Genomic DNA, 22,278 nt, shown 5'->3' on the forward strand with positions numbered 1-22,278 from the left:
TGCTGAAAGTCCTTGAAAATTATTTCCCTAAATCTTGAGATGAAGTTCAAAATCCTAATCATAGCAAGGCCCTGCAAGCTTTGTCCTACGCCTACTTTCTTTCTTTCTTTTCAACTACATTTTTCATGTTTGTTCCTCCTAATCCCTTCCTAGTAACCCACAGATAGTACCTAAAATAGTGAAACATAACATTTAGGGCAACATATCCTTCTAAGGAATGCGTGATAATTTACTATGGAACAGTAATATTTGTTCAGTAGTGACAATACTGATTGGCACAGCACCATGTTCCATCTAAGTGCAGTAGAGCTTAAGGAGAAGTATCAATATAGCATGACAATGGAACTAGGAGTTGTACACATCAACATGAACCTTACTTCATAATGTAGTCTGGAGATTATACAGGAGATCAAGGAGATAATGAGTGAGGCTAAGAGCAATCTACAGCTCTATCTGTTGGCAATCACACAGAATCGGGATAGATTTCTTCTTGTTCATGGAGGAATTAAAAGAGAAAAGCACTTTTTAATTTGGTTTTTGGTTTCTCTAATAAGTTGCTAATAGTTGATTTGCTTTTTTAATTTATCCTAAAATACTTACCATTTTTAAGGGAGCTTTTGAAAAACAAGAATATTTATGCTTCAGAAAATCAATACATCTGTTATTACAATAAAAGTAAACACTACAAATATTTTAATATTATCTAATTTAATATTATCAAAGTCAAAAAGGAGACAAAAATGTTAGTATATTCCAACGTAAAATGAGTAATTTTACATATTGCATTTTTATCCCTTCTACACTCTCACATAACAACTTTTTAAAAAAATAGCACACACATACAGTAATCTCTGTGTATATTACACAAGTATAAGCATAAATTAGACAAATACTGTCCATAACTTTTGAGCTAAAACATTGCAATTTGTTGTTAAATACTTTTTTGCTATATATCCTTAAATAATATTTTAAACTGTATCAAGAGTAAGAGTATGGTGTTGAGTTCATATATATGAAGCACTTAAAACAGAACTAAGTAATTTAAACACTATATAGATAAGTTGCAACAACTGTTACTACTTTTATCACTATCATTGTACCATAATGTTATGACAACCTTGATAAGTTAATTTTCTGGAAATCTAACTTAAAGAGCTAAAGTCAAACTATGACTATAAAGTAAATTAATAAAGATATAAAATAATTATTACCCTCAAATAGCTTTAAGGTCAGATAGTGTAAAAAAAAAGCTACCTTATAAATACACTATTTTCTGTATCTATCAACATACCAAAATCAATTTCCTTTAATTTTTTTATTAATTTTTATTATTACTTGATATTATCTTTTTTTACACAAAAAGGTTGGTTTTATTTTCATTTCACTAAAAAATTTTAAATCTATATTCTGTCCACGTTTCCCCCAGTGAAAATCAAGGAATGGTGTTTAATTAGGTATCTTCAGTTGCCACCCAAGAAACTCTTCCAATTGTACTTCTGACAAATAAAAGATATCTTATATTACCCATTTTTCTCTAAAAGTACTATATAGTCTCTTTACCCACTTTTAAGTATGTGACAGCATTTAAAGTATCCACATAGCATCATTGAAGCTAAAATTTTCAATTAAATTCAAACTTTGAAAGATAGCAAATCACAGAATATAATTTTATACTCTATTCCTCAGTAAAATTTATTCTAAAGTCAATTACCAATAGCAAAGGTGGCTTTGTTTGAGAAATCTTGAAATAAAATTGCACAGTTATTTTATAATGTATAAATTTAAAATCTTTGAAAGTATTAGAAAAGAAATAGTGAGTCAATGTTTAAGAAATATTTAAATGATATCACTTGTTTATTATACCCATGATGGTTTTATTTTTCATATAATCAGTTCAATTTTTTTAGATCAGAAGTTTAGCTTTTATTCACAAGGAAGGAATCTGATTAACACTTATAATTTGAGAATGTCTTTTAAAATTATTAGCCTATTTTAAATGTTATAGATTTGGGAAAAAAATATAACACATTTTAAAGTTGTCGAAGTATATATATATACATAATTACAAATATAGCCCACGATTTCCACTTTTGATATTATTACTAATAGTTAACATTTATTGAATGTTCTCATATATCAGGCATACTACTTTCTGCATGATCTCATTTATTCCTTACGAACACTCTTTTATCCCCAGCTTACAAAAGGCTAGACACAGCTAACTAAATGGTTTTGATAGAAATGTATCTGACTTCGACATGCCTACCCTCAGCATTGTATTGTGTCCCAGTGGTTTATCAAATGAGATTAGTAATGAAGTGGCTTGAGCCAAGTATTGATTCTGCAACTAACCAGCATGTAACCTCTGGAAAATCTCTATCACCATGTTTTCTTTTAGGTTATTGGGTAGATAAAATTCATGGTTCTTTATAAATTTAGGTGGATAAAATATTTTAAGCTTGAAAAGTAGTAAAATTTTTAATCCATTGAATCAAATGATCATTTTAAGATCTATATTTAATATTATTTACTATTGAAATACTTGAAGCTGGCAACAAAAGTGAAATAAAATAGTTTAGCAGCCAGAGCTTCAATTTCAAAAGTTGTATTTCAGAATGTTGTAAAGATCTTAGAGTATAGAGAAGAAAAAAATGTATTACAAAATAAAATTCTTGAAAAAAACATTTCTCTAAAAAGAAAAACAAAATAAATTCAGAGTACTTAATAGTAGCCTTTAAAAAGTAAAAAAACTTTATGTTATCTTTTTTTATAGCTAAAACATACTAGTCCAATTTAAGTAAGTATCATTGGGAAAATAAACAGGAAAACAATTGGATAAATATTGAATATACGAGAGCAATGAAGCAATGCGAACACCATCTGGTATTAAATTAAGTTGTAGAAATTGAATAACAGATATGAATATTTTCAACAGGACACCTCAGAATAAATATAGAGATAATGGTAATATATAATTATATTATAATAATATAATGATGAAATCGTTATAGAGATAATGATGGGATCATGATAAATATATATAAGAATTTAATAAGCAACAAAAAAAATGCATTTTAAAGAGTACAGAAGGAATGAATTATTCATTGTGTGACCCTGGTTCTTTTACTCAGATTTTGGAGGAAACATTAGATCATCACCACACATTAGTCACCCAAATGTCTTTCAGGTAGAATTTTGAATGAATTATTTTAAAAATAGAACTTTAGAATTCTTAAAAGTTTAAAATTAAAAGTTAAAGTATTGCCCAGGTCAAATTAGAAATTAAAAGTTAAAAGTATTATCCAGGTCAAAAATCATTAAAAGTAAATTTATAAAAGCCAACAATAAGCTAGGATTTAGTAAATATAAAAAGCATGAATGTTTCCAATGTATTATGAGCTCATACATGTCAAGATTCTAAAAACTAAGACTATTAGAAAAATGAAGGAAGAGTTCACAGTGGAGGAAGAATTGCAAAGGAATAATAAATATATTCACCTTTTTCTAGGTTCAATTCCTACTATACTCTTCACTTGTACCATTTCTAATGAATCCACACTCTTAGGCAAGGTTTCCCTCCTCTGCTTGCATCCACTTTGATCTGATCTATTTCAAAACCAATGACTTACATTATACATTTAAATAAACAAATGGATATATAATATATATATATTACACACACACACACATACACACACACACACAGATTTTAAACACTTTAGGTCCAGGCAAGTGTATGCATGTATTGCCCAGAGCTCAGATCTGTCAGTGTGTCAGGGAAAGGAAGATTCCTTTTTCATTTTGAAAGTTCTTAAGTTTCTGCTACTTGTCTTGTAGCAGTTACTGAATAACTGCTCTAGTTTATTGAAATCCTATTTCTCTTTTTTGATGACAGTTTCTGATCTAAGATTTGTCTCATCTCAAAGTTAAATGTCTCGGAAACAGGATGCTGAACTGAACTGCTTCCAAATGTGAAAGACTTTATTTGGTCTCTATTGGGAACATTGTTTCACAGGAAATGGGGTAGAGAGGTGTTACATTGACACATCTTGGAACTTTCACTATACACCAAACAATGTTGCTGCTAAGGCATGTAAGTTAATACAGAGATAATGATGGAATGTGAAGCAGACTCAGAAATAGCAAAGCAGTCAGTCAGGCTAGGCTCCAAGATAAGTAAATAGAAGAATGCCTTTCTGACTTGATCACCTCTTAGTCTCATTTTTCACTAGATTCTTCCTTGCTCTATACTCAACCCATATTAGGTTCTTCCAATTTCTTAAATATATCATATTCTCTCTCACTGTAAGATTGTGCATTTGCTGTGCACTTTTTCTGGAATATCCTCTTCTCTTTCCATATACCTTTTATAATTTCTACTTGCTCTTCTAAACTCCACAGCAGGTGCCACCTCTTCCCAGAGTTCTCTCTGGCCCCAGAATTAGAGTTATATGCCTTCCTATATAATGTACTTCCTCACTACTCATTATAAATTCTGATCCTATTTCTATCTCCACACTTAAGACATTGTGCATTAGCATCTGTATACTCTTCTATCTTTCTCTCCCTCTCCCTCTCCTTGAATGAATTTGATTGAAAACAGAAACAAAATATTATTGATATTTGTATTCTTAATGCCTAGCACTTGTTATATACTTGAAAATTTTCTCTTTAACAATTTAAGTAAAAGTCTTTATGTACAGATTAAAAATGTATGGTCAAAGCAAGTGAGAATAGAATTTCAGATGGGAAAAAAAAGGATGTACTTATTCTTACCCTAAGAACATTTTTATTAAAAGAGAAAATATAATATTTGCTTGTGAAAATCTATGTGGTAAACAGACATTGAGTGGCTCTTGACATTGGACCATCCTTGTACATTTATATAAAAATGTAGCATTGGTAGAATATTAGCTTTGAAGTCAGAAGGACATGAAAGTTTTCTAAAACATTCTCAGTTTTCTATTTCTGGTAAACTGGAATAATAATTTCATCTTACAAGGATTTTAAGTATCAGAACTGTGTGATAGTACCACCTCAGTGACTGTAGAGCAGTGATTCTCAAACTCTCTCAATGAAGATTCTCTAAAAACAGAACACATAATCGCAGAGGGCCTGGGAGATGTAGACCAAATCAGCTCTCCACACACCCAAATTCTGAGTCTTTTTTTTCCTTTAAATATATGTAAATTTGGAATTTTACTCTAATATTTAGCTCTATTTGATCTGATATTAAAATGTCCCTGCCAAATCTTTTACATTTACCAGCCATCTTTGAAATTGGGTAGAGCCATGTGAACGAGTTCTAGCCAAAGGAATGTGAATAGAATGATAAGGATCATTTCTGAGTCAGGGCTTTAAAAGAAGTAAATTTAAGAAGCCCTCTTCATGTTCTTCTTCATTTTCAATAGACTAAATGAGTCACAACATGTGGCTCTAAGAGATGGCAGAGCAACAAGGTAGAAAGAGCCTGCAGTCCCTGAAACCATGTGGAAGAGAGCTACCCCAAAACTAGGATCATCCATCTTGAACTATTATGTGAACAAGAAATAAACTTCTAATAATACTATTAAACTTCTAATGAACTATTAAAGATTTTAAATCTATCTGTTGCAGCAGCTACCATTATTCAAATCCATATACCCTCCACCCCGCCAAAGGAGAAAGAACTAAGCATTTTGCAGTTGAAAGATATCCTAACACCCAAATTAAATGTTTTTATATTGTCTACACTAATTATCACACATGCATTTGCATTTTCTAAATAAGTGTAGTTGAAATGTTTATTCAACTGTCTTAGACCTTGCCATGCATTAAAAACCTCTAATTAAAACATCTGCTCAGAATTTATTAATTTGCCTGGGGTTAAACATAACATAGCATGAAAATTTAAGCTTAACATTCAGTTGTTATTCAGAAAGGAAGAGGTAGAAAAAAGATAAATGGAGAAAAACAAGTAGTGGTCCCAATAAAGCTGTCAAATAATTTGTAATGCCACTAAATAATGATTTATGCTCCTGGAATTCTTCCTATTTATGATATAGGAAGTAGAAAATATGGGGAAAATATGTTAGAAACTTAACTCTGAAGCATTATTTGTATATTCTCCTAGAGAGCAAGTATCTTTAGATAGATAAATGGATATCAAAGGTTTATGACTACAAAGTAGACAGTTAATATTACAACAATTTGGCACTAACATAGTAAATTATGACTTTTAGTCACTCTATAACACTGTATTTGTAATCTGTAAAACATCACTTCTTTATTACTATTACTTTTTTAATAAATAATGATTAAAAATCTAAAAGGTAAAAAGGTAAATTAGAGAATCATAAAATTACTGAGATCAGAATTATCAGAGCCTCTAGTCCAATGATTTTTCTATTTTTTTCCAAATTCATCAACCTTCTTTTTCATGTCTTATGTTTTCTACCCTTTAGCAATAATTACATCAATACTTATATCCTAACCCTTTGTTTTTCTGACTCTTCATTGCACCCATGAAAACTGTCAGTAGGATAAACTCGGCTACCCATTGCTCTTTGTGTGCACCCAAGCAGCTGATTGAAACAGCAAAATGCACACACAAAAGGGCAGACTGGTCCCCTTAGTGAGGCATGGTAGTCTCTTTAGGTTCCTCTAGGCAACACATTCTCCTAAACATCTAGAAGAACTTTGCAAACCCTCTCTATTCTCTTCAAATTTCTGATAATGGATCCCTCCCACTAACTCCTCCCTCTACAGATAACCTTATTTTCTACTTTCTAGTGGTAAGATAAAGAAGCAATCTGCTAGGATTTTCCTTAATCTATCATTATATTAAATATTAAAACAATTAATCTTATCTCATCATCTTTGCCTTTTCTCCTGATACAATAGAGTTGCCACTTAGTCTCTCTCTAAGACCAATCTCTTCACATACTCTGGATCCCAACCCTTCCAGCATTACAGCTTTCTCAAAAACCTTACACTGGCAAAAAATAAACAAAACAAACAAACAAACGAACAAACAAAACACCTCGCTGGCCCCTTCTTTTCTTCCTTTGTAGACTCATCACTTTCTAGCCAGCCATTATATATTAGATTTTTCTATGGCTTAGTCTCAAACTTTTCCTTTTACTCTGTTCAGTCCTATCTATCTTCAACCTTAATCTCTCCTATGACCTTGAGAACAGTATATGTCTTCTCTGACATCAATCTGTATTTTTACATCTCAAAGGCATCTCAACATTATCAGATCCAATACTGAACTCCTTCCTTCTCTTATTGTCTATGTTCTATTCCAAATCTACATCGAGTCAGTCAGCTTTTCTCCTTAAATATTTCTTAATACTCATGTCTCCTCAACTCTTCCACCATCTGACCAAGTCCTGACTGTTATCTTTTATTTGGATTACTAGAATTTGCCTTTTTATATCACATTGTTATAGTAAAACCATCTTTAAAAAACGCAAAGGAAGATCATGCCACCTTCCTGTTAAAAAACTTGAATGACTTCCTTTTTCTCCTAAGATCCTTAACCAAATACTTAACATGCTTGACTAAATTCTGTAAAATGGTCTATAAACGCTTGCCATCTGAGATTCAGCATAGTATTGTGTTCACATAAGGTTTTATATTCTCTGACACAAGCTGTTCGCTTTGCTTGTTTCTAAACAATCCATAAATCTCAGCTCAGGCTTTTCTTCATTAGGGACATTTCTCAGATTCTAAAGTCTAGATCAAGTATTGTATGCCCTCTTACCATTTTCTACACTGCCTTTGTAAAATGTATCATAATTTTACATTTTATGTGTTTTTGTTTAATAGCTAGTTGTACTATGAGATCAAGGACTTTTTTTTTTTTTTTTTTCCTCACCATGCCTAGAACTCAACACAGTACCAGGAACATCATGGGTTCTCTTTTAATATTCGTTGAATATATAGAAAAGAGAAACTTTGAATTCATTCTATTTGTGCCCAATTTTAAGTCATATAATAGATTTGCATCAAAGTTTACAGAAATTTCTGACTTGATTTTTGGATAATTCAGTCAAACCATATGTCTTCACATTTACTTATTGGAAGCATAATCAATTTCTATCACTTTGCAGCATTTTTTATGTATTTTGGGGTGTTCAATTTAATTTTTTAAAACTGACAAGTATCATTCATAATCTACTTGAAAAATCTTTTATTCTTTAATTAGTTCTTCTTGGACAATTTTAAGTTTGCTTTCTTTTTGGCTTCCATTCCACAATGATTTTGTCTCTTCTCTCTCTGAGTCACTACATAATATTGTTTATATGGAAAAGTGTTGATACTGTTGATTCTGAATAAACACACAATAAGTTTAATACAGAAAGTCTGGCCCTTATAAAATACAATTTTAATTATCTAACAGCTATAAAACAACTAGTAGAATATAAGTTTGATAAAGACCAGGATCTGTGTCTATTTTGTTCAGTACCTGGCACATACAGGTACTCAATAAATGCTTGTTGAAAAAAAAACTTTCACATAAAACATATTAAACAATAGAAATAATACATTCTAAAATTATTTTATTATTCTCTGTCAGTGATATATAGACTATATTCTCAATACAATTCTGTCCTATAAGCAGGGATGACAAAATGAAAAAAAAAAATCAATGTTTATCCCAATTATTTCTCTTAATTTTCTAAAATTTATAACTGCTTGATTTTTCTCATTTGAGTTCTAGTAGTGATTCCCAAAATACCAACATTGTAATGTTTACAGTCACATGTAAAAATAATGGCATTCATTGCACTACATCATCAATTTCTAACTTAGGGATTAAAGAAAGCACAGAGCATTTTGTGGACAGGGACACAGGAAGAACTATAATAGATATAGAGATGTGGATGAAACAGGACCATAATATAGAGAACACTGGCAAGGATAAAAATCTCAAATACCATATTTTTTCAATTGTAAGGCATACTTTTTCCCCCTATATTTTAATATCTCTAAAATTGAGATCTATCTAACAATCAACAGAATTTCTTAGTTTAATTGTTAATATTTCTTCTTATTATTGGTATATAAAATAATGCCATGTCTCAAAATATCTGCCATTTTTAATTCAAATAAATACTTTTCATAACTATAATATTCATAATGGGAATAAACAGAGGTTTTGGAAAGAGAAGGGAAAGGAGTAAAATAACATTAGGAACAAAGCACAACATTATAAGTTTTTATATACCTACCACAATCCTGTCCTTTACACGTACATGAAAGTATATAGCTTATCATCTTATGGTTGGAATCTGTTGTGAATGTGTCTGTCTCATTCCCTAAACTCCTTAAGAGCAGTACTAGATATTAATCCTCCTTATATTCCTCAGTGCTGGCCACTTGATGGAAGTTTAAATTCATTTGTTCAAGTTAAATATAATAGTTTTGTCTTCTACAGAAAGGGCAGAAATAGACTTTATTGCAATAAATTTGTAAGATACTTCATAAGAATATATTAAGCTCTCTGATAAGGGACAGTAACTTACTTAGGACATTTGATTACTCTCTAATTCACTGATGTATTAATTTTCTATATGCAGTAATTACCAAATCAGGAAATACTAATAGAGAAATTAAAATCTACTGCTCTTGGCACCTAACAATGCCCTGGTGACATAAACTATTTCTGAAAAATAAACATATTCTTCAAAAGTAATTTGCCAGAACTAGCCTTGTTAATTGTCACACATGTGATATAAATTTATAACGGTCTGAATTTTCTAGGAGTTTATAAAAGTGAACATACTGTTGCAATTAACACACTGAATGTGGAAAACATACTAATAGTGTCAGAATAATTAAATATAAACATATTCATATCTTGTGCAATGACAGCATGAGCAAATTTAGAAGACTGAAAATAACATGACCAGCATGGCTAAATAGGTGGTAGAGATAATAAATGTTCAGTTCTAATAAATCAAGGAAGATTCCGCATCAGTGTTGGCATTTTTAGTGTTCTCTGAATAATAGAAAAATGCATTTTAGTCACCAAATATATGGTAGAAAAAATTTTCCAATCAAGGACATCACTAGAGAAGACAAAAATTGGTAATGAAACATACATAGGAGGAAAAGTTTAGAAGGAATGGGACTTTCAAACTGAAAAGAAGTGAAATTCAAGTAGAGGTGAATTTTCAGTTGCAGTGGCAATACAAAGGCATTTTTATTCCAATTTTCTTCCTGAAACATTATTAAACAACTAAGAATTAAGAAAGTAAAAATAAAACAAAACATATTTTAAAACCCCAGTACTTTCTTTCTATCTTTAGTGAACCAAGCAAACAGCCATAATCCCAAATAACAACTTTGAGGAAAAACAAAAAAAAATACATTTTGTTCTCTACCAAAGCAAGAATAGATATTGAGAAATGATACATGCCACAACCCTCTCCCTTCACCTTCAGGCCTGAATAAGAAAATTTCCCCTTAAAAGTATGTAAGACGGTCCAGAAATATTCCCTCAGGATCTTTATAATGAGGGCCATGAGCAGGCCCTGGCAACTGGACTATGTCAGTTTCTTCCCATACCACCCATGAGAATTCTGCTGAAGAAGACATCACACAGGAAGGACACTGAGTTGCCAAAGTCTTGGAAAAGCCTACTGGGGGCAATGGTTGAATGATAAAGCAGGCTGAAACAAAAAAGAAAGGCATAGAATGGCACATGACAACAGAGATACTTGCAAGAGATGTATTGTGAGTCCCACCAAACTCCGGGATATGCACTAAGGGTAGGTTGATTTGGTGAGCATGGATCCAAGAATTACAAACTTTAATCAAAGCTGAAGAGTGCCTCCGCTCTCTCCTCCAACTTGTCTATTTTTTAACAGATAGCTGCCCCATTTAAAAATGAGTACCAAATGAGAACTAGCATAGAACATGTGCTAAAAGAAATCATTTTTTTAATTGAAAAAGCATTAAGTGAATTATGGGTCAGTTTGTATTATATGGTTTGGCTACATAATCAATGAATAATACAGACATCTGCTCTGTAGGAGAGATAGACAATACAGAATCAACATACAAAGCTAACTAAATTAAACAGTATGTGAGAAAGTGATAGTTGTTATGAAAAAAATTTAATAGATCGTGTAAGGGGGATCAGAAGTGCTGAAGGAAAGGGTAGGTAGCAGTATTAAATAAAACAGTTACGGAAGCTATACTGAGCAGATGAGATCTGAGTAAAGACTAGAAACTAAGAAATCAGATGTTTGAGAAAAGAGTATTTTAGGCAGAGAAAGACCCTGATGAACAGGTTCCTGAAACATTAAAGGACTACTAGAGCAGGAAAAACAAGATACAGATAAATAGAAATTAAGATCACAAAGTTGATTAGGGTGTAAGCAGGCAGATAGGGGAGTCCTCAGATCATGCAGGCTTTTGTAGGCCATTGTAAAGACCTTCGCTTTTACTCCTAGGAACAAGATCTGACTAATATCATAAAAGAACAACCTGGTTTTTCTGTTGAGAACAGACTGTTGAGGGCAAAGGTAAATTCAGGAAGACTTGTTAGAGACTACTTCAGTAATCTATGTACAAAAAAATAGTTAATGGTTGTTCAGGTAAGGGTGATGGTAGTTCAGATATTGAAAAGTGGTTGAATCCTGGATATAAGTTAAAAGAGCCAACAGTTTCTGACATACTGAAAATGAGTTGCAAGGCGAGGAATAAAAGATAATTTCAAAGTTTACAGCCAGAGCACTGTTTTTGTCATCATCTAAGATCCTATTCAGCAAGTATAAAGGAAAAAACTGGGAGTTTATTTTGGAAATGCTAAATTTGAGCCATCTATTTGGTATCCAAGTGTGGATCTCAAGTGGTCCATGGAATGTATGAATCTGGAGCTCAAGAGAAAGATCTTAGCTGGACATGTAAGTCCATTTGGTGTCAAGTTTAAATGGTTCTCAAAGTAGGATGAGCTCAGAGACTGAAGATTTTAGAGAATGATTAAGAATGGAAGGGAGAAAAGGACAAAGAACTGAGTCTAGGCTAGGGCACTCCAACATTAAAAGTATAAAAGTACAGGAAAAGAAAAGAAAAAAAAAAGAAAACTAGCAAAGAACATTAAAAAGTCACAGCCAGTAAGAGAAAAACAGAAGGAGGGGATGGGCAAGTCTAGATTCTAACTGATAAATATAGCAATGTGGAGGTTATTAATAATCTTTAAATAAATATTTTTATGATGAGTAGGGGAGAAATAAAAATGTGATTGGAGAAGTTTAAAAAAAATAAACAGAAACAGAGAAGGATCAAAGAAAGTGAGTACAGACAAATCCTGTGAGGTGTTTGCTGTTAGAAAAGACCATAAATGGAGTGTGGAGGAAGTGGAGTCAAGAGAAAGTTTTTCTTTCTTTCTTTCTTTTCCCTCTTTCTTTCTTTCTTCCTTTCTGTCTTTCTGTCTTTCTGTCTTTCTGTCTGTCTTTCTTTTCTTTCTTTCTTTTCTTTCTTTCTTTCTTTCTTTCCCTTCTTTCTTTCTTTCTTTCTTTCTTTCTTTCTTTCTTTCTTTCTTTCTTTCTTTCCTTCTTTCTTTCTTTCCTTTCTTTCTTTCTTTCTTTCTTTTGTCTTTTTTTTCTTGCTTTCTTTCTTTTTTTAATAATAGCTGAGAATTAATGGCATGTATATAATGGTAGAAATAATATTCATTATAGAGAAGAAAAAGGGGCAATTGCTTCTGCATATTCTTGAATAGTGAAGAGGGGTTGGTGTCAACACTATAGCAAGAGGGATTTAGGTAAGAGCACAGATACTTCATCTATGTAATAAGTGGGAACAAAGAGTAGGAAAGAGTATATGCTGATGGGTGGCATGTGTGATGCTGGGAGTTCTTTTTAATGGCTTTAATCTTTTTGGTGAACTAGAATTCAAGATTATCAGCTAAGAGCTTGAGGGTAGAGGTACTGGGGAGTCAAGAAAAAAGGAAAGGGTTGAGATAATTACCTGAAGAGTGGGACAGTAGCAGAATAAAAATTCAGACTATAATTGCCTGGTAGAATTAAATAACTACTTGAAATTTGCGGTTATAAATGAAAGTGAAAACAACATAGTTATGAATTTATTCCAGCTGTGTGTTTACATGCACAGCTGCAGATGCTAAATAGGCCAAATTGAATTTAACTAGAGTTGAGATTTTACTAAGCCAAAATGATGAATCAAGCAAGGGCAGAGGAGTCCAGGGCATGTGTGAAAGATTATAATGAATTACCATGGAATTCTAGCTAAACAAGGAAGGTATTGTGTGCATTAAGGAGAAAAGGAACAGTTAAATAGCGGTCAGATCGGATGGAATAATTTATTGAAAATACGTATGGGGCTGAAGAACAGTTGGGGTTATATAGTAGAGGGAGTGGAGTGGAAAGAGAGGAAATTATAGAGAGTGAAATGCATAGATTTTAGATTACTTTTTTTAAAGAAGGCAGAGAAGAAAACACATAAAGAATATATAGCTCAAAAGGAATTATTCAGGGAAACTGGAGAAAAATATAGGCTGAAAGAAATTACAGACATTAAGTCTTTAAATACAGCTCATAAAAGATCTTAAAAGATAACAAAAGGGAAGAGAACAATTTAAAAAGCCTTTCAGAGGCAAAACCATTTGGCAAATGAACACCAAATACAATAATAAATGTTCAAGGATAGATGGGACAGAATAAATTATACACAATGAAATAATAAAGAATTATAATATAAATATTATTAAAAATATAAAAGGAGATAAAGAAAATCTAGCATGTTTACATTATGTACTTTTAAAAAGTGAATATATTTAATTCAAAGATAAAAGAAAGTTTAACAGAGTATTTGAGTAGAAAAGGTCATGTCACGTGTAAGGAGACAAAAACATTTGGTTGTCCAGAGATCTTTCTGCAGAAAAATGCAATGCTGGGAACCTTGAAGCAACATCTGCAAAGTTCTAAAGGCTTTATAGTCCTAGGGTTTTATAGTTATTAAGAAAACAAACACTTTTTCAAGTGTCTAAGAAATTAGGGACCACAGACATTAAGAGCCCTTCTTGATTAAAAACAAATTACTGGAAAATAAAATTCACCCAATAAAATAACTAATAAAAATTAAACTCAAGGACAGAAAAGCCATTGTCATAAGATATTTGCTTATCCTTGATAACATTACTATATAATAAATTACAAATAACTGAATATTATGGTTTCAGAGTGGAATTCAAATTTTATAAGCCCCTAATATATAAAAATAGTAATATTACTAACACGTATAAGATATATGAGAGGAGGTGAGGTCAAAAGTATAAGAATACTAAATGTCCTCATCTTGTCTGTTAACAAATCAATAGCTATAATCTGATATTAAATTATAAAGTTAAAAATGAGTTATTACTCTAATCTCTAATTCTTTTAATTTACTTTTTTCTTAACCAAAAGAGTTATTTTAGAAACTAGTATCTCTTGTGTTGAATAATGAAAACTATCTCACTTCATATAATTTTATTATATTTTATTAAATTCAAGTAAAATTAATCTGAATATTAGTATTTTAAAATGCCACTATCCTATGTTATCTTTCTATCCTTGTCTCTCTTTTTTATTATTAAATTCATTGGGGTGACATTGGTTAATAAAATTATATAAGCTCCAAGTGTACAATTCAATAATACATCATATATATATTGTATTGTATGTTGACCACCCAAAGTTAAATTTCCTTCTATCGCCATATATTTTACCCGCTTTAGCCTTATCTACCTCTCCCATCTTTCCACCTGATAATCACTCAACTGTTGTCTGTGTCTATGAGTTTCTGTTTATTTGTTCTGTTCACTTGTTGTTTTCAGTTTTATATTCCACATATAAGCGAAATAATATGGTTCTCAACTTTTTTGTTTGATTTATTTAGCTTAGCATGATAATCTCAAGATCCATCCATATTGTTGCAAATGGCTGTATTTCAAAATTTTTATTATGGCTGAGTAACATACCATTGTATATATGTACCACATCTTCTTTATCCAGTCATCTGTCAAAGAGTCCTTTGACTGTTTCCACGTCTTGGACACCATGAATGATGCTGCAGTGAACATCGCGGTGTACATATCTTTACAGGGAGATGTTTAAAAATTTGGGGGGGTAGATACCCAGAAAAGAGATTGTTGGATCATATGGATAATTCTATCCTTAGTTTTCTGAAAAACCTTCATACAGTTTTCCATAGTGGCTGTACCAATTTGCAGTCCCACCAGCAGTGTATGAGGGTTCCTTTTTCTCTGCATCCTTTCTAACACTTGTTATTACTTATCCTGTTGATGATAGCCATTCTAGCGGGTGTGAGGTGGTATCTCATTGTGGTTTCGATTTGCATTTCTCCAATAGCTAGTGAAGTTGCAAGCTTAGGAAACAGAACTGACCAAATGAAGAAAAGAATTAGTAATATCAGACAGAATCTGGAAATGATGCAAATGGGAAAAGAGAGAGACTTGAAAGAGAAAGACAGACAGACAGACAGAACTCTACGAGAACTATCTGACTCTATCAGATAGAGCAATATAAGAATAATGGCTATATCAGAAGGAGAAGAGTGGGAGAAGGGAACAGAGAGACTATTCAAACAGATAGCCAACAAGAACTTCCCAAACCTATGGAAAGAACTGGATTCTAGAATCCAAGAAGCAAACAGAACACATTATTATCTCAATCCAAAAAAAGACCTTTCCCAAGGCATATTATATTAAAACTGACAAAAATTAATGACAAAGAAGGAATTCTCAAGGCACCCAGGGAAAAGAAGATGGTAACCTATATAAGAAAACCCATTAGGTTATCATCAAATTTTTAAGCAGAAACTCTACAAGTTAGGAGGGAGCAGAATCAAATATTCAAACTATTAAAAGAGAGAAATTACCAGCCAAGAACAATATATCCAGCAAAGTTCTCCTTTAGATATGAAGGAGAAATAAAGACCCTTTCAGAAACACAGAAGCTGAGGGAATTTTCCACTACAAGGCCTGCATTACAGGAAATACTGAAGGAGTTATTCTACCTGAAACAAAAAGACAAAAATACAAAACTATGAATAAGATGACTAACAGACAGACAGAAACACGTAATTGCAAACTTTGTTCAGAGTTGGGTATTATACACTTAAATATTACATAATGGTTAAAGGAGGTAAAAAATATTTTCAAAAGAGAAGAAAACAATAACTACTGCAACTCAGAAATGAACTCACAGCATAAACAGAAATAATCTGAGAAAACAAAAAAACAGAAAAGGAGAGGGGGTAAACATCTGAAATTACAAAGGGAAATGGAGATAAGATGCACTCACAAGAAAAAGGGCTACTATATACATAAAACTTTTTTTTACATAAACTTAATGATAACTACACATAGAAAAATCCAGAATTGAGACTTGTAACATAAAAAAAAGAGGGAAGAGAAGAAAAAAATCAAAGAATACCACCAATAAGATGACAGACAGAATCTCTAACTTTTCACCAAGAATGAAAGAGACAGACTTACATGAATGCTTTTCACCAACTGTTAATGATGATTTGGGGAAGTTTATATGACTAAATGAAAAAGTAAAACACCCAGTGTTTGAAGGAATATTGAGAAACTGGCAATCTTACATATGGCTAATGAAAACCTGAGCAAAATTTTCCTTGTAAAATTTTAAGTAGTTTAGTACTTCATTTTTTTTTTTTATAAAATATATCTAGTTATCTATCTAGCCATCTTCCTTTATAGCTATATCTTTAGGGGATATATAAAAATACTCCAAACTTTCAAGAGAGGTTATCTCTCGATGGTGAGTTATATATGGCTGGTTATATATTTTTCTCATCTGCAATTTTTAGTATCCTACATTAACATGAAATACCATATATTTCAATTCTAAGATGCACATATTTCATATCCCTAAAATCGAGATGTGATAAAATCATTAGTATCTTAGATTCCATGAATTTGTTAATTTTGTAATTGAAATATTAGAGTACTTAAAATGAAGGAGGGATGATAATTTAAGAGACATCTCCCAGAGAATTAACTGGTCTATTTACCTTAGAATTGACTCGGAGAGTTCCAAAACAGAAGATAACAATTTGGTTATAGCAGAGGTTGTTCTTGTGCAGACTCAATCCAATTTAGACAGGAAAGACATATTCAACAAGGAATGAAATTATTTACCATAATAGACAAGGATATTGGAATGAAAAAAAAATACATAAACCTGTTTCTGTAGCATTTCTTTGAATTGGAGTGAGATGTTCTGAGAAAGAACTTACAGGTTGGGCAGTCAGTATGAGACTAAGAAAGCATTGGAGAAGTCTCAGATGGCCACATATTCTTTCTGAGTAGAGTCTATTGATGAAATTACTTACTCGTGAAATGCAACCAAATTTTGAAACTGTTTTTTGCCCTTGCAAAGCTGAATGTATTTTACTCGCAAATTTGATAAATGTAATTTCCACAATTCTCACAAAAATATAAAATCTTATATTGAATCAAAAGTGACCCCAACCCTCTCTTCCTGCTTAACTCTATCATTTGTAACTCCACCCAAAACCTTTTTTTTTTTTTTTTACCAAATCTTTTCCTTGATTATGCCATAAGTAGAATACATTATTTCAATAATATATTTCCCTCGGCCTTGGAACAGATTCTTAAGATATCTTTACAAGTAAGTGAGAGACAGGAAATGGTCATCTTTCCCAGAATTTTAAATCACCCTTTTGCTGAACTTTAAAATAATGACTAAAGAGTGTCAAGGCTTAGAAAATTTTTAATTTGTATCAGACTCTCTCATACAAAGGAGAATTCTGGTACCTATATGTACTACAAACACTTACTTTTAGTTTCATTTTCCAAAATCATTAAATGAAAATTTTTAAGAAATTTCCTTACCCAGTGAGTTTGACTGCATGTGTCTGAAGCTTTTGATATTTTTCTGATTTTTCATTTGTGCTGGTAACATGTCTGTATATCCCAGACTTGTAATGGAAGAAATCTTCATGGACTTGCATTATGGCTAAAACAAAATCCGACAGGATAAATGACACGGTTTTAAAAAATTATCTTTAAAAACCTCCAGAAGTTCTCCCAGAACAATCAATGAGTAAATTGCCAGGAGTAGAACCTAAGACAGAATTTTGCAGTACAGCCTAATTTTGATTCCCACTTCATTTAATTGGCTGCAATATTTTCTTGTTCTCTTATAAAAACAACTTTGAGCTGTTTGAATATTACTAAAGTACACATTATACCTTTAAGACACATTTTTTCTTAATCGATAGAGGCACTATTACTAAGAATTGAGTCCCTTGCAGTGAAGGCCCACTACACTTGGCTGGTGATTGCTACTTCTCCATTAACCTTGTGCTTTACCACAAGCCTCTTAAAACTCCAATTAAGCTAGCAGTGAAGGGTGAGCCTAGCAAACCAGGCTTTAAGTAATTGTCTTTAATCCTTAGAAATAAAAACAACCCTTTCTTGGTGAGTTTGAATAAAAAGCAAATCCTCAGCAAAAGAATACTTTGACAAGATTTCATCCTCCCAGCTCTGGAGAGCTAAGCCAATGTTGTATTCTTTAGAAAGTAAGAGCTTATACTTTATAAAGCTCTCCTTCATTTCCTCATCTAGATTACTTCTCTTCTATATTGTGTGCTGTTTTGAAGGACTTGGGCAACTCGGGGTGAAGACTTTAAACTTCTCTTCTAGAAAATGTGAATTGAAAATATTTTTCATAATTGTGTACCTTCACAACTGTGTATAATGCTTGCCTACCTTAGTTTGGCATGCACTTTAAATAAAATAAAAACTAAGGTCACTGGCATTTGACAGATGCTAAAATGAAGCTTATACTCCAAAGTCAAACGTAACTTTTTAATGTTCTTTTTATTTCATTTTTTAATGTTCCATGTCTTTTCTGATACTGTTCAAATATTCTCAAAAGAGGTTAAATTTTCTTTATCTACTTTAAAACATTCTCATAGGTTTTCTAAGAATTTATATAACTGAACTCTATACAGATCTTTGCTTTTGTTCTCTTTCCATAACCTAAGTTTATTTTTAATTCTACATATTTTAGAAGAATGCACACAGTGTTATTTATTCAGCATACTGTTGCCTTTTACATTCTTTTGTAGTGAGACCAGGGGAAAAAGCTATATGTTAGCCCAGCCAAAAATTTGCAGACAATCATGTTGATTCTGCAGCAAGATGAGTTAACCAACATTTATAAAAATGTGAGGATGTTGCTAGTGGTTTTTTGGAAGAGGTTTTTCCTCTTCTAAAGAAGAGTTGGCTTCTTTAGCTTTTCACACCATGAATAAAATATACTTTTTGCTGAAAAACACTGCCAATCATAAAGAAACGTGGGTGAGAAGCCATCACAATTAACTTGAATGCAGCTCCTTCCTTCAGTTTCTGACACCAAAATAGATTTGATGAATCCACAAACATATAACTATATAAGCTATCGTAGTGCAATTTTATTTTTGGAAAACCATAGCAAGTTATACAGAATAATAATAAGTTTGAGGGTAGGATTAAGCCCACTGTCATTCCAGCTCTGTCTTTTGCCCCGGGCTCAGGCTGGCAGGAGACATGTTCTCAACAAACATTTGTTCAATGGATGTTGACTATTTTGCATTTCAATTTTATTATTTTAAAATTTTATCTATTTATTTTTGATTTGTTATGTGAAATTCACGAACATTTAAATATATGGCCATGAAAGAAAACTAAGGTGTTTTCTATTTTTAAATAATTATATTACAAATTTCTTTTGACAGAGAGAGGAAACTTAAAACAGTAATATAATGATCTGAAGATTCAGAGAGGTTAAATAACTTGCTCAAAGTCATTTAAGTAGCAAAGGTCAAAGTTAGATCTTCGAATTTAGCTTTGAGTTCAAATGCCTTCAAACTGTCTCACAAACTTCACTTATTGAGGCATATATTGAAATTACATATGAATTGTCCTGCTCTTGTAATAAACACCAAAAGTGATACAACTATAAGAAGAAAAAAATTATGTTAATGTGTTTCAGGTTTTGTGTAAGGTACCTGGATTTTAAAAATTAAATTTGGGACATATCTAATGTAAGGTTCAGTTTCTCAATGAATGTTAAGTGGTAATAATGATTAAGAAAAAGCATTCCAACATAATTTTAAAATTTGTAGTTCCTGCTAGATGTTGAATCAATACTAATTAGGTCAGCATTCAGAAAAACAAACAAACAAAAAACTGGCCAATAGTTCCTTATGTATATATCAAATGTTTTACATTTAATTTTGATTTATTTAAATTTCTTTGGTTAATTTAAATTTATTTGATTTATTCCACTGCATTGATAATATACATAGGCTCTTTCAGTGTTTACAACTTGAATTTCCATTTTAGACCTCACTGGATTTTTTTCTTCCACTCTCTCCAAGAAAATGTTTAGAGAATAGACACTGAGAATGTATCCTTATGCCATTTGTGGAAAATAAAATATAATAAGTAAGCAGAGGAACTATGTATCAGAGATAATATTATAAAAATCAGTCAGTGTACAGTAAGTCACTGTATTATTTTTTATTTACTGTTGTTTACTATGCATAACACATTTACAAAGTTATCAAAATAGAAAGCCTTTATAAAACACAAATCATACAGGCTTATTTGATTTATTTTGAGTTTATAGAAAAAGGAAAGTATCTACTTTATTTCTATTGATAAGCCTTGATTTTTTTCAGTCCATTACCTGATCTATTTAAACTGAAAGCGAGAAAATTTCTAACACTATATATGATTTTTAAATATGACCAAACAATTAAATGAGCTCCATCACTTAGCATTTTATGTTTGACTGCTTGGTCCATGATCACTTTGGAAAGATTTATCAGATTTTCATTAAATATGTCATTAATATTTAAGGATTCAATTTATGGATGAGTTTGTCTTCTTAAAATGACACCTAATAAAGTTATTAGGTGAAGATACCTCCCATAAATGCACTGATCTTAGAACTGTTGAACTCTTATAAATACTCTAAAAAGAAAAATTTTCTTTCACTCAGCTCCTTTTCCATGAGTAAAATGTAATGTTGTTTACTAAAGGAAAAAATAAGATACAATCATATTTCATGCAAGCCTACCTTGGACTGGTCCATTGTGTATGATTTCTTTCATTATTTCAGTTTCCTAGAAGAAAAAATATCAGGGGCATTTTTATTGTTATCAGAGTACTAAACCCATTGTCTGGTGTATAATTTTAGGTGTTATACAATCAATTTAGGAGTTATGCAATCCAATGTGCCTTGACCACTTGAGATTAATCATGCTTTGAAATACTTACATATGAAATGCCACATTGATGAAGTTGCTAAAGACAAGATGCGCTTGTTTGTTTCATTGACTATTACTGATAATAATTTTGGAATAGAGAGAAAATATAATAACCATTTATGGTCACAAAAAATAATTAAGTTAAAACCATGTTTAATCAGTGGTGATTAGTGCCACCTCCATTCTTTTAATCACAGGAGCAATTCTAGATGCTTGTTTAGTGAAATTCCTCAGTGTAGATTTAGCATGCAAATATTTCTATGTTGCCACTCAATGTGTAAAGCAGCTCTTAGTAAAGATCTAGGTCATTCATTCATTCATTCATCCATGCACATGTATCACAGAGTACATATCACTGAAAACCAGGATAGAAACAAATGTTGACCCTACACCTATCCTCCATGTATTTACTTTTTTATGAAACAGAAAGACAGTAAACAATTAATTGCATTATAAAACAATAATTTCTATTATAGAAACAAGCAAAAAAGTGCCATCGATGCATACAGGAAAGGGAAATTAATCCCACATAAGAGTCAAGAAAACTTCGCAGAGAAGATGAAATACTGACCTGGGCCTTGACACATATGTGGGATTTTGCCAGGTGCAAACAGATGGAATAACCATTTGGGTAAAAGGAATCATCACTTGGCTAAGTAGAGAAGCATGAAAGAGCATGGCGTATCTAGAAAGCAGATAGTAGTCCTTATATCAGGAGCATTATGGGAGGGTGGAAGAATAGATGCTGGCAGGACGTGAATCTGTAAAAGCAGTAGGTCAGAAAAAAATCATGAAAGCCTGTATGTTGTAGTAAGAATATGGGATTGTATTCTGCAGGTAACTGGAAGCCACTGAAGGTTCAGATATTCTGAAAGTAAGGTCTGGGTAGCACTGATATGGAGTAAAATTTGCCAGTGGTTTTAATATGACAAACTGGAATGCAAGAGA

At 31.8% G+C, this 22,278-nt stretch overlaps 1 protein-coding gene across 3 annotated transcripts in view; it reads right to left on the reverse strand.

Annotated features, from left to right (window-relative positions):
- Positions 1-22,278, reverse strand: part of TINAG (tubulointerstitial nephritis antigen) — a 70,996-nt gene that overhangs the window by 19,322 nt on the left and 29,396 nt on the right. For 2 of the 3 annotated variants that reach the window (XM_025042851.1, XM_015600216.2), the window contains exons 8-9: positions 21,141-21,186; positions 17,903-18,026 (exon numbers count right to left, since the gene is read on the reverse strand). In XM_025042851.1, coding sequence (XP_024898619.1) covers positions 17,903-18,026; positions 21,141-21,186 — 170 coding nt within the window. Of the gene's footprint in view, positions 1-17,902; positions 18,027-21,140; positions 21,187-21,901; positions 22,092-22,278 lie in introns of those variants that run through there. The other variant, XR_001518173.2, reaches the window with a different exon arrangement.

The sequence above is a fragment of the Pteropus alecto genome, unplaced genomic scaffold (assembly GCF_000325575.1).
Source record: "Pteropus alecto unplaced genomic scaffold, ASM32557v1 scaffold7, whole genome shotgun sequence".
NCBI classification, from domain to species: Eukaryota; Metazoa; Chordata; class Mammalia; order Chiroptera; family Pteropodidae; genus Pteropus; species Pteropus alecto.